Here is a 13,662-nt window from a genome sequence, read left to right as displayed (position 1 = left end):
CTCCTCACAATGTCCCATGCATGCTGCCCCCTCCTCACAATGTCCCATGCATGCTGCCCCCTCCTCACAATGTCCCATGCATGCTGCCCCCTCCTCACAGTGTCCCATGCATGCTGCCCCCTCCTCACAGTGTCCCATGCATGCTGCCCCCTCCTCACAGTGTCCCATGCATGCTGCCCCCTCCTCACAGTGTCCCATGCATGCTGCCCCCTCCTCACAATATCCCATGCATGCTGCCCCCTCCTCACAATGTCCCATGCATGCTGCCCCCTCCTCACAGTGTCCCATGCATGCTGCCCCCTCCTCAGTGTCCCATGAATGCTGCCCCCTCCTCACAATGTCCCATGCATGCTGCCCCCTCCTCACAGTGTCCCATGCATGCTGCCCCCTCCTCAGTGTCCCATGCATGCTGCCCCCTCCTCAGTGTCCCATGCATGCTGCCCCCTCCTCACAATGTCCCATGCATGCTGCCCCCTCCTCACAATGTCCCATGCATGCTGCCCCCTCCTCACAATGTCCCATGCATGCTGCCCCCTCCTCACAATGTCCCATGCATGCTGCCCCCTCCTCACAGTGTCCCATGCATGCTGCCCCCTCCTCACAGTGTCCCATGCATGCTGCCCCCTCCTCACAGTGTCCCATGCATGCTGCCCCCTCCTCACAGTGTCCCATGCATGCTGCCCCCTCCTCACAGTGTCCCATGCATGCTGCCCCCTCCTCCCAATGTCCCATGCATGCTGCCCCCTCCTCACAGTGTCCCTCTCCATGAGCTCCTAATGCTGCCTTCCGCTTTTCCATAATGACATCTCCATGCTGCCCCACTCATCATACTAAGACCACCACACTAGCACTTATGCTGAGACACATACACACACACACACACACACACACACTACCCCACTCTTGATATTGACTCCCCTACATTGTTCCACTCCATACTGAGCCCACACATGCTGCCCCTTCTCCATAATGAGCTCCCAATGCTGCCCCCCTCTTATTCTGAGTCCTTACACTCCCCCCCCCATCGATATTGTCATTGCACTATCCCTCAACCCTTGTCCTCTGTCTCTAGCATTGGCCCCTCTCTTCCATTCCCCCAGCAGCAGCCTCTCTCCCCCCGCCTCCAGCAGCAGCCTCTCCCCCAGCATCAGCCTCTCTCCCCCCAGCCTCCCTGCTCCCAGCTTACCCCAGCATCAGCCTCTCTCCTCCCATCCTCCCCCAGCATGAGCCTCCTCCAGCATCAGCCTCTCTCCTCCCAGCCTCCCCCAGCATGAGCCTCCTCCAGCATCAGCCTCTCTCCTCCCAGCCTCCCCCAGCATGAGCCTCCTCCAGCATCAGCCTCTCTCCTCCCAGCCTCCCCCAGCATCAGCCTCCCTGCTCCCAGCTTCATCCCAGCATCAGCCTCCCTCCTCCCAACATCAGCCTCCCTCCTCACAGCCTCCCCCAGCATCAGCCTCCCTCCTCCCAGCCTCCCCCAGCATCAGCCTCCCTCCTCCCAGCCCCCCTCCTCCAAGCCTCCCCCAGCATCAGCCTCCCAGAGCATCAGCCTCCCTTCTCCCCCTCCCAGCCTCCCCCAGCATCAGCCTCCCTCCTCCCAGGCTCCCCCAGCATCAGCCTCCCTCCTCCCAGGCTCCCCCAGCATCAGCCTCCCTCCTCCCAGGCTCCCCCAGCATCAGCCTCCCTCCTCCCAGCCTCCCCCAGCATCAGCCTCCCTCAGCATCAGCCTCCCTCAGCATCAGCCTCCCTCAGCATCAGCCTCCCTCCTCCAAGCCTCACCCTCCCAGCTTCCCCCAGCATCAGCTTCCCTCCTCCCAGCCTCCCTCAGCATCAGCCTCCCTCCTCCAAGCCTCACTTTCCCCCTCCCAGCCTCCCCCAGCATCAGCCTCTCTCCTCCCAGCCTCCCCCAGCATCAGCCTCCCCCAGCCTCAGCCTCCCTCCTCCCAGCCTCCCCCAGCCTCAGCCTCCCCCAGCCTCAGCCTCCCTCCTCCCAGCCATTCCCAGCATCAGCCTCCCCCAGCCTCAGCCTCCCTCCTCCCAGCCTTCCCCAGCCTCAGCCTCCCTCCTCCCAGCCTCCCCCAGCATCAGCCTCCCTCCTCCCAGGCTCCCCCAGCATCAGCCTCCCTCCTCCCAGGCTCCCCCAGCATCAGCCTCCCTCAGCATCAGCCTCCCTCCTCCCAGCCTCCCCCAGCATCAGCCTCCCTCCTCCCAGGCTCCCCCAGCATCAGCCTCCCTCCTCCCAGCATCAGCCTCCCTCCTTCTAGCCTCCCCCAGCATCAGCCTCCCTCCTCCCAGGCTCCCCCAGCATCAGCCTCCCTCCTCCCAGCATCAGCCTCCCTCCTCCTAGCCTCCCCCAGCATCAGCCTCCCTCCTCCCAGCATCATCCTCCCTCCTCCCTCAGCCTCCCTCCTCCAAGTCTCCCTCAGCATCAGCTTCCCTCCTCCAAGCCTCACCCTCCCCCTCCCAGCCTCCCCCAGCATCAGCCTCCCTCAGAATCAGCCTCCCTCCTCCCAGCCTCCCTCAGCATCAGCCTCCCTCCTCCCAGCCTCCCTCAGCATCAGCCTCCCTCCTCCCAGCATCAGCCTCCCTCCTCCCAGCATCAGCCTCCCTCCTCCAGCATCAGCCTCCCTCCTCCAGCATCAGCCTCCCTCCTCCTAGCCTCCCCCAGCATCAGCCTCCCTCCTCCCAGCATCAGCCTCCCTCCTCCCTCAGCCTCCCTCCTCCTAGCCTCCCCCAGCATTAGCCTCCCTCCTCCCAGCATCAGCCTCCCTCCTCCAAGTCTCCCTCAGCATCAGCTTCCCTCCCCCTCCCCCTCCCAGCCTCCCCCAGCATCAGCCCCCCTCAGCATCAGCCTCCCCCAGAATCAGCCTCTCTCCTCCCAGCCTCAGCCTCCCCCCCAGCCTCAGCCTCTCTCTCCCCCCAGCCTCATCCTCTCTCTCCCCCCAGCCTCCCCCCCAGCCTCATCCTCTCTCTCCCCCCAGCCTCAGCCTCTCTCTCCCCCCAGCCTCCCCCCTCAGCCTCAGCCTCTCTCTCCCCCCAGCCTCCCCCCCAGCCTCTCTCTCCCCCCAGCCTCCCCCCAGCCTCTCTCTCCCCCCAGCCTCCCCCCCAGAGTCTCTCTCCCCCCAGCCTCCCCCCCAGCCTCCCTCTCCCCCCAGCCTCCCCCAGCCTCTCTCTACCCCCAGCCTCCCTCTCCCCCCAGCCTCCCCCAGCCTCTCTCTCCCCCCAGCCTCCCTCTCCCCCCAGCCTCCCCCAGCATCAGCCTCTCTCCTCTCAGCCTCTCTCTCCCCCCAGCCTCCCCCCCAGCTTCAGCCTCTCTCTCCCCCCAGCCTCAGCCTCTCTCCCCCCAGCCTCCCCCCCAGCCTTAGCCTCTCTCTACCCCCAGCCTCCCCCCCAGCCTCAGCCGCTCTCTCCCCCCAGCCTCAGCGTCTCTTTCCCCCCAGCCTCCCTCTCCCTCAACCTCAGCCTCTCTCCCCTCAGCCTCTCTTCCCAGCCTCCCCCCAGCCTCAGCCTCTCTCTCTTCCCAGCCTCCCCCAGCCTCAGCCTCTCTCCCCCCAGCCTCCCCTTGCATGATTATAGTGGACAAAAAGAGGCATCGCAATGATCATCAACTAACCTGTAAGGAGCCCATACATTCTAGGCTCTGCCTCTGCCTTACCTGCTCCGGTGCCCGCCGCCCTGCTCTGGCTGGTTCCTCTTCTGGCTGGCTCCAGCTTCAGACGCGTCCTCCTCCGCGGCGTGTGTCATCTGCAGCATTGGACGCTGCAGCACGGGGCAGTCAGCTGATTGTCGCACCCGCGCGCCTCTGACCCCGGAAGTGCAGGCGATGGAACTTCCGGGGTTAATCAGCTCAGTATGCCTATTTAAATAGACAGAAGTGCGCCTCTCCTCCCTCTCAACCCCCCCCCCCGAACACAGCCGAGTGTAACGGAGGGAGGGACGGGGGGCGGGGATGTAAAAAAAAAAAAAAAAAAAAATTATATTTTTTTTTTTTTTTTTTTTTTGCTGCCAGAAAGTGCCGCCCCCCGCAACGTGCCGCCCTAGGCACGGGACCACGGGTGCCTAGTGGCAAATACGGCCCTGCCTGTGATCCAGTGTCCAAGAGAGCCATCACCGGTATGCCATCCAGAGCCACGGGGATGATGGGCCGGGCCCCGATATACCGATCCCGCCAGTCTGGGGGGCCACGGGGTTCTACTCCTGAGGATTGGCCCGTGGCCCCAGGGGTTGCTCGTTTAACGGGCACTGTCGGAAGTAATGGCCAGGCTTGCTGCACCTGTAGCAGGTTGGAGGTCTGTTCCGCGGGTTGTTAGCACCTCTCCGCTGCATCCAGTGAACATCCTCATGGCTGTCAGCGAGCTGTATCTTGGCTGGAGGCTGGGATCTGGTCAGAGGTTGGAGTGCGGTGAGAATCTTGGCGAGGTCTCCATCCATGCGGCGGACCTGGGCAGCCAGTTCTTCCATCGTGCTGCTTGGAGCTGTAGGTACTGGAGAGGCTGGTAGGGCAGGGGCCACCACGACGGGGGCCGTCTCAACTGGCCACGGGGCTGGTTCCAAGACTTCCGAAGCTGGGGGTTGCAGAGCTTTAATGGCCCGTTCCTTTAACACAGCAAAGTCCACATCAGGGTGTTCCAGGGCCCACAGCCGGAATTGTTTGCGGTCCTCAGAGGACCTCATCCCCTGCACAAATTGCTCTACTAACATCTTGTTGCTGTCCGCCTCATTATGGTGTCCACCCGCTTCAGTGTGCGGAGGGCGGTTTGCAGACGTAAAGCGTAGTCCCGAATGCTGTCTACAGGCCGTTGCCGGCAATGGTAAAACTGCATCCTCAGCTCAGCTTCGGTACTGGTCTCAAAGGCAGTCTGTAGTTTCTCAAAGATGGTGGCTACAGAGAACCGGTCCCTCTCGGCCCAGGTCTCCGCTTCCTGCTCAGCCGCGCCGGTTAGCTGGCCCAGCACTACCGCTGCACGTTGCTTATCAGTCAGGGGGTACAATTCCAGGAGCGGGTTAAGCTTTTTCCGGAAAACCTGTAACGCATCAGGTTTCCCGTCGTACTGCGGTAGCGCCAGGTAGCTCCGGGCACATAGGGCAAGGAGAACGGCATCACCTGAGCGAGAGCTGGGACCTCGGCACCCCCCGCCAGCGCGGCCGGGACCTGGGCAGGCCCATTCCCATCCACAGGTGCCGCTGCGGCTGTGACCGCCGCTCCCCCAGCAGCTCCGTCGGGCGCAGACATCTTGCTTCCGTCCCGCTTAGCCTCTTTCCGGCTCCTCCTCTATCTGGGCGCGGTTTTGGCCTTCGCACCTCCACTACTCGAGAAGACGCTCGAGCGGGAACTTTTCGTGCCAAAGATGGCGGCTTCTGAAATTTTCCGGCCGGACACCTCCGGCGGTAACAAGGCGCACCTCTACCAGACGGCAGAGCGGTAAGATCCTGTTCGTGACGCCAAGTTGTCGCGGGCGGAGGAGGGGATGCCGCGCTCTCCCACTGCTCGGGTCCGGCTGCCGCTGCTGCTGCGGCCGCTGCTGCTCGGTGGCTTGAGCGATGGGCCGGATCCCGGGGACTCGAGCGGCGCTCCTCGCCCATGAGTGAAAAGGGGTTTGGTTTTGGGGATTTATTGTCCGTGACGCCACCCACGGTTGTGGTGATTGTGTGGACACCACCGCTGCTCTGTATGGGGATCCCGGGAGTGATGGTATGGAGCAGCTAGATGTTAGTTCTCCCCTCCGTGGGTAGGGGGTTGGTTGTCCCGGGGCCCGGTGATGGGGTAGGGATGGATGGCAGGCCAGGTGTGGGGCCTGGGGAGGTGCAGGGTCGCGGGGGCAGCGCTGTGCCGCACGGCACGGTGGTACTCACTCAGCCTGAGACGTTGACACAGTTCTCGGTAAAACACACGGCTGGAAAGACGGTTCCCACGGACGGCTGCTGTTGCTTCTCCCCGGTAGTTGGCGGTGACGGTCTCTGTCCCTGCACCTAGTGTAATGTTGGTAGCGATGGGTTCCCACCGGTTACCCGCTCCCCGACTTGGATATGGGCCGGAGGAGCCCCTCTTTGCCCGCAGGCGCTGGCCCTGAGAAACTGGTGCCTTGGCGGTGGCGGTGTCTCTCTCCTACGGTTGGACTGTTGCCTTCAATCGGGACTTTGTTGTTGGGAGACCCGGAGGTCCCCTTCACTGACGGATTTGGCAAATTCACGGCGACTCCTAGCCTTGCCGGGATCCGAAAGGCCCCTGCCAATGGTGCTGGCTTCTCTTTGTATACCGGTCTGGTACCGCCGGGCCACCACCCGTCCACGGTCCTTTCGGCAACCTCCGATCAGCCTCTCCTGCAGACGGTCACCACTGTCTGCTAACAGTGACGTTTTTCACTGGTGTGTAAAACACGCACATGTCCCTGTGTGTGGCGTGAATCACGGCACACGTGGGTTGTCTAAGTGCAATCCGGGCTCCGTTCTCCGTGGCCCGTGATTGCACTTAGAAATCAACTCACCTGTGCCCGCTCCCGCCCTCCATGGTGCTGAATCCTCCCGCGGTGCAGCATCCGGCCGGCGCTGACCCCTGCAGCAGCTGCTTTCGGGTCGGCTGTGTCGTGCATCATGAATATGCGCGACAGTAATGAGCCGGCTCAGAAGCAGCAGGGAGAACGGGCTGCAGAGGACATCGCTGGACGCCAGGTGAGTTAAAATGTTTTTTATTTTAAAAGCACGTTTTTTTCTGGCACGTGTTTCACGGACCACACCACTGCGTTGTCCGTGGGACATCAGTGATGCCAGAAAAAAATGGACATGTCTCCGTGCGGCAATCATGCACACGCGGGTACGCCGCACGGAGACACGAGCAGTGATAAATCACTGATGTGTGAGCAGACCCATTCATTATAATGGGTCTGCGTATGTCAGTGATTCTGGTACGTTTTAAAAAAAGCACAAACGTCCCAGAATCACTGACGTGTGAAACAGGCCTAAAGCTGCTATTAACATGAATCTATCACTAGATGTCGGTAACAACCCATCCAATCCACACAGGTAAAGACATCAAACCATAAATTTAGTGATATGTAATAATGAGAAATGACACAGGGAAAAAGTATTGATCACACTTACTGAAATATATTACTTCAAACAAAAGCCTTAGTTAGTGATGAAGCTTCCAGACACCTCCTGTAATGAGACACTTGTCACTTGCATTGCTCAGGTGCATTTTGGCCCACTCTTACACACACACACACGCACGCACGCACGCATGCACACACACACACACACGCACACACACACGCACACACACACGCACACACACACACACGCACACACACACGCACACACACACACGCGCACACACACACGCACACACACACGCGCGCACACACACACACACACACACTTCACATCCTGCAGGTCCCGGCTCCTTCTATGATCTCTGAGCTTTAGGTCCTTGCATAAATTTTCCATTGGATTCAGCTCCGGTGATCGGCTCAGCCATTCTAGCAGATTTATTTTCTTTCCTTGGCCGTGTGTTCGGGATCATTGTCTGCTGAAATGTCCACCCTCGTTTCATCTTCATCCTCCTGGTAGATGCAGCAGATTTTTATCAGCAATGTCTCGGTACATTTGTCCATTCATCCTTCCTTCAATTATATGTAGTTTACCAGTGCCGTCTGATGAAAAAGACCCAAACCATGATGTTCCCACTTGCACACTTAATTGTTGGTGTTTTGGGGTGATTTGCCTTTTGGGGCCCAAACTTGGTATGTGTTATGACATCCAAAAGGTTCAGTATTGGTCTCAACACACCAGACTATATTCTCCAGTATTTCACAGACTTGTATAAATGTTGTGGGGTAACATTTAAGCTCTCTTGAACCTGCTTTTTATTCAGCAATGGAGTCTTGCGTGGTGAGTGTGCATACAGGAGCGTGCATACAGGAGCGTGCATACAGGAGCGTGCATACAGGAGTGTGCATACAGGCCATGGAGAAACATGGGAGCACATTACTTATTGTTTGTTTTTTTTAACAATTGTAACTGCTGATTCCAAGTCTTTCTGTAGCTCTCCACAGATGTCCTTGGATCTTGGACAACTCTTGTGATAATTCTTTTCACTTCTCTGTGTAAAACCTTGCGGGGAGCACCTGATCATGGCCAGTTTATGGTGAAATGTTCTTTCCACTTCTGGATTATTGCTCCTACAGAGCTCACTGGAGCCTTTAGTAATGTAGAAATTCTTCAGTAACCAATGCTATCATTCTGTTTTGCAACAATAAAGTTGCACAGGTCTTGAGACAGCTCACTGGTTTTACTTATCATGAGATGTTTCTTGTGTGACATCTTGGTAATGAGACACCTATTTATCCTCTGTACTGGGTTCCTCTGCTGATCTCCTGCGGCAGGGGAAGAATCAGGTGACTGCAGCCATTCAACAACTGAGCGAAATGAAAAAAGAAGTCTGTGTGGAAGAGTTAAACGGCCGTCCACGAGCGCTCAGCTTGGCTTATGCATCGTCTTGTGTGAAGTGATGATAAAGAACCTGCCTCATGAATCTGAGATTACAGGACGAAAGAGAAAAAAAGGTGGGCATCATCGGTGCTACCTCTGCAGCGACAAGGGTCCTCCAGGTAAATAGGTCCAATTCCACCTCCACAGCAGCTGGCACAGTGCATTATTTGTAGGTATTGGACTGCAAAGGGCCCATATATTGTTCTTGCACAGGGGCCTCTTCTGTCCTCGCTCTGTCCTTGTTCCAGCCTTGTTCTCTCTTTGTTCTGTCCTGTTCTTATTAAGTCCCTTACCTTTCCCTATTCTGTCTTTGTTCTGGCCTTGTTCCGTTCTCGTTTTGTCCTCATTCTGTCCTCATCCTTTCCTCGCTCTGTTCTTATTCCGTCCTTGTCATGGTCTCATTATGTCCTCTTCCTGTCCTTGTTCCGTCCTCATCCTTTTGCCATTCTGTCTTTGTTCCATGCTTATTTTCTCCCGTCCTGTCCTTGTTCCGTCCTCATCCTTTCGCCATTCTGTCTTTGTTCCATGCTTATTCTCTTCTAGTCCTGTCCTTGTCTGTCCTCATCATTTCCTCACTCTCTTCTTGTTCTGGCCTTGTCCCTGGCCTCATTTTGTCCTCTTACTGTCCTTGTTCCGTCCTCATCCTTTCCTCACTCTATCTTGTTCTGGCCTTGTCCTGGCCTCATTTTGTCCTCTTACTGTCCTTGTTCCGTCCTCATCCTTTCCTCACTCTATTCTTGTCTGGCCTTGTCCTGGCCTCGTTCTGTCCTCTTACTGTCCTTGTTCCATCCTCATCCTTTCCTCACTCTATTCATGTTTCCGGCCTTGTCCTGGCCTCGTTTTGTCCTCTTACTGTCCTTGTTCCGTCCTCATCCTTTCCTCACTCTATTCTTGTTCTGGCCTTATCCTGGTCTTGTTCTGGCCTTGTTCTGTCCTCTTACTGTCCTTGTTCCGTCCTCATCCTTTCCTCGCTCTATTTTTGTCCTGGCCTTGTCCTGGTCTCATTCTGTCCTCTTCCTGTCCTTGTTCCGTCCTCATCCTTTTGTCATTCTGTATTTGTTCCACGCTTATTCTCTCCTCGTCCTGTCCTTGTTACGTCCTCATCCTTTCCTCGCTCAATTCTTGTTCCGGCCTTGTCCAGGCCTCATTCTGTCCTCGTGCTGTCCTTGTTCAGTCCTCATCCTTTCGCCATTCTGTCTTTATTCTGTTCTCATCTTTTCCTTGCTCTGCCCTTGTTCCTTCCTTCTCCTGGCCTCATCCTCTCCTTGTTTCTTCCTCATCCTTTCCTCACTTTGTTCTTGTTTCGTCTTTGTCCTGGTCTCGTTCCGTTCCGATCCTTTCCCTGTTTCGTTCTCGTCCTGTCCTTGTCCCATTCTCGTTATTTCCTTGCTCTGTCCTTGTTCTGTCCTGATCCTTTCCCCGTTCCGTTCTCGTCTTGTCCTTGTCCCATCCTCGTATTTCCTTGCTCTGTCCTTATCCTTTCCCTGTTCTGTCCTTGATCCGTCCTTATTCTGGCCTCCTTTCTCTCTCATAGACTTGCATTAAGCACTTGTGACGTAACTTCTGGCTTGTCACAAGTTAGGGGCACAAGATGACGCCGTGGGACGGGAGAGACGCCGAAAAAAATGAAGTCGCTGGTATCAGACAGGGGGCAGGGGACTTAGATTTAAAGCACCACTCCAGTGCCGAACCCCCCAAAAAACAAAACACTGGAGTGCTGCTTTAACACGCTATATTTTTTAAAGCGTTTGTATTCTACAACATTTTACCCACACCTGCCCAAAATGTCTGCACAGTATATCTATATATATATATATATATATATATATATATATGTATATATATTATATATATATATATATATATATATATATATATATATATATATATATATATATATATGTATAGTATATATATATATATATATATATATATGTATATATATATATATATATATATATATATGTATATATATATATATATATATATATATATATATATATATATATATATATATATATAGACTGTGTGTGTATCTAGTCTTAAACTATATATAAACATGCAGTACATGCAGTATATGCACATGATATCCCCACAGTGACCTTTCACTATAAGGACAGGGATTCTCCCCTGCAATATCTCCATAGGATATATTATACACGGTATTCCCTGGCGGAAGTCCTCTGCCCTCACAAGTATCGGCTTCCCAGTGACGTCACGAGTTGTGCGCCCGCGCTGCCGGCCGGCGCTATGTGATGACGTCCGTGTTGCTTTGATTGACGGCTGGATGGAGGCTCTGTAGTGCTGGATCTGTCTCCTTTGTGGATGGAGGGGATGCAGGAGGCGCGGGTGTCCTCCGGGGAGACCCCCGCCCTGCCCTGGGACCGCTTCTCCTCGTGGCTGCACTGTATCTGTGTGGTGGGCTTCGATCTGGAGTTGGGCCAGACTGTAGAGGTGAGGGGGCTGCAAGTTACTGCAGAAGTTTTCTTGTGGCTAGTTGTGCATTAGAAGTGACTGCAGGAGCCCAAATCACTGACTGGGGGGTCTGGTGTATAGGCACAAAGGGCAAAGAGTCCCCCTCCCTCCAGGGGTCTGGTGCGTGTGATTTCCCCCTCTTCCCGTCTGGGTCTGGTATGTGTGATTTTCCCCTCCCTCCCCATGGGGGTCTGGTATGTGTGATTTTCCCCTCCCTCCCTCCTCCCCATGGGGGTCTGGTATGTGTGATTTTCCCCTCCCTCCCTCCCCATGGGGGTCTGGTATGTGTGATTTTCCCCTCCCTCCCCTCCCCATGGGGGTCTGGTATGTGTGATTTTCCCCTCCCTCCCTCCCCATGGGGGTCTGGTATGTGTGATTTTCCCCTCCCTCCCTCCCCATGGGGGTCTGGTATGTGTGATTTTTTTTCCCCCTTCCTCCCTCCCCATGGGGTCTGGTATGTGTGATTTCCCCTCCCGATCTCCCCATGGGGGTCTGGTATGTGTGATTTCCCCTCCCGATCTCCCCATGGGGGTCTGGTATGTGTGATTTCCCCTCCCCCCCCTCCCCATGGGGGTCTGGTATGTGTGATTTCCCCTCCCGATCTCCCCATGGGGGTCTGGTATGTGTGATTTCCCCTCCCTATGGGGGTCTGGTATGTGTGATTTCCCCTCCCTCCCTATGGGGGTCTGGTATGTGTGATTTCCCCTCCCTCCCTATGGGGGTCTGGTATGTGTGATTTCCCCTCCCTCCCTATGGGGGTCTGGTATGTGTGATTTCCCCTCCCTCCCTATGGGGGTCTGGTATGTGTGATTTCCCCTCCCTCCCCATGGGGGTCTGGTATGTGTGATTTTTCCCTCCCTCCCCATGGGGGTCTGGTATGTGTGATTTTTCCCTCACCTCCCCATGGGGGTCTGGTATGTGTGATTTTCCCCTCCCTCCCTCCCCATGGGGGTCTGGTATGTGTGATTTTCCCCTCCCTCCCTCCCCATGGGGGTCTGGTATGTGTGATTTTCCCCTCCCTCCCTCCCCATGGGGGTCTGGTATGTGTGATTTTCCCCTCCCTCCCTCCCCATGGGGGTCTGGTAAGTGTGATTTTCCCCTCCCTCCCTCCCCATGGGGGTCTGGTATGTGTGATTTTCCCCTCCCTCCCTCCCCATGGGGGTCTGGTATGTGTGATTTTCCCCTCCCTCCCTCCCCATGGGGGTCTGGTATGTGTGATTTTCCCCTCCCTCCCTCCCCATGGGGGTCTGGTATGTGTGATTTTCCCCTCCCTCCCTCCCCATGGGGGTCTGGTATGTGTGATTTTCCCCTCCCTCCCTCCCCATGGGGGTCTGGTATGTGTGATTTTCCCCTCCCTCCCTCCCCATGGGGGTCTGGTATGTGTGATTTTCCCCTCCCTCCCTCCCCATGGGGGTCTGGTATGTGTGATTTTCCCCTCCCTCCTCCCCATGGGGGTCTGGTATGTGTGATTTTTCCCCTCCCTCCCCCCCTCCCCATGGGGGTCTGGTATGTGTGATTTTCCCCTCCCTCCCCATGGGGGTCTGGTATATGTGATTTCCCCTCCCTCCCCATGGGGGTCTGGTATGTGTGATTTCCCCTCCCTCCCCATGGGGGTCTGGTATGTGTGATTTTCCCCTCCCTCCCTCCCCATGGGGGTCTGGTATGTGTGATTTTCCCCTCCCTCCCTCCCCATGGGGGTCTGGTATGTGTGATTTTCCCCTCCCTCCCTCCCCATGGGGGTCTGGTATGTGTGATTTTCCCCTCCCTCCCTCCCCATGGGGGTCTGGTATGTGTGATTTTCCCCTCCCTCCCTCCCCATGGGGGTCTGGTATGTGTGATTTTCCCCTCCCTCCCTCCCCATGGGGGTCTGGTATGTGTGATTTTCCCCTCCCTCCCTCCCCATGGGGGTCTGGTATGTGTGATTTTCCCCTCCCTCCCCATGGGGGTCTGGTATGTGTGATTTTTTTTTTCCCCCTCCCTCCCCATGGGGGTCTGGTATGTGTGATTTTTTTTTTTTCCCCCCTCCCTCCCCATGGGGGTCTGGTATGTGTGATTTTCCCCTCCCTCCCTCCCCATGGGGGTCTGGTATGTGTGATTTTCCCCTCCCTCCCTCCCCATGGGGGTCTGGTATGTGTGATTTTCCCCTCCCTCCCCATGGGGGTCTGGTATGTGTGATTTTCCCCTCCCTCCCTCCCCATGGGGATATGGTGTGCATGATTTCCCCCTCCCTCCCCGTGGGGATATGGTGTGTGTGATTTCCACCTTCCCCCATGGGGTCTGTACTGATGCTGCATGCTCAGGCTCCGCTGTGTGTATTAAGCCTCCACCCTGTGCAGGAGGCCTGTGGGGAGCGGTGGGGTGTGACCCTGCGCCGTGCTGGGGGGCTGTGCACTCTGCACCCTTCATTCACAGCAGCCTGTATTCTGTGCCTGCAGGGGCGGCAGCTGTGTATGTGCAGAGTACAGGCTGCATTGCACTTGTCACCTCTCCTGACGTGCCTGGTTTAGGAAAGTGCGCCTTCCAAAATATAATTTTGCAGCATCTTGGATCTCTAGATCCCTATCATGACTGGAGTCAGCGTTCATGCACGACCTCTATTCATTGAAGCCGTTCCCGGCCGTCCAACCCAGCGGACCTGTGCTCCAATCAGTACTGGTTCTGCAAAGTCCATTTCCATCGATCGCTGAGGGTCCCAGCGGCCGG

General features: G+C 56.3%; 1 protein-coding gene across 1 annotated transcript in view; it reads left to right on the top strand.

The window, feature by feature from the left end:
* Window positions 1-10,771: 10,771 nt before the first annotated feature.
* DENND6A (DENN domain containing 6A) overlaps window positions 10,772-13,662 on the top strand; it is a 55,455-nt gene continuing 52,564 nt past the window's right edge. Inside the window, exon 1 of the mRNA XM_075321328.1 lies at window positions 10,772-10,938. Coding sequence (XP_075177443.1) covers window positions 10,810-10,938 — 129 coding nt within the window. The 5' untranslated portion in view covers window positions 10,772-10,809. The remainder of the gene's footprint in view (window positions 10,939-13,662) is intronic.

Source organism: Anomaloglossus baeobatrachus, chromosome 8 (assembly GCF_048569485.1).
Source record: "Anomaloglossus baeobatrachus isolate aAnoBae1 chromosome 8, aAnoBae1.hap1, whole genome shotgun sequence".
Lineage (NCBI taxonomy): Eukaryota > Metazoa > Chordata > Amphibia > Anura > Aromobatidae > Anomaloglossus > Anomaloglossus baeobatrachus.
Note: the sequence above shows the minus strand (reverse complement) of the source record. Positions and strands in the feature narration are given on the sequence as shown.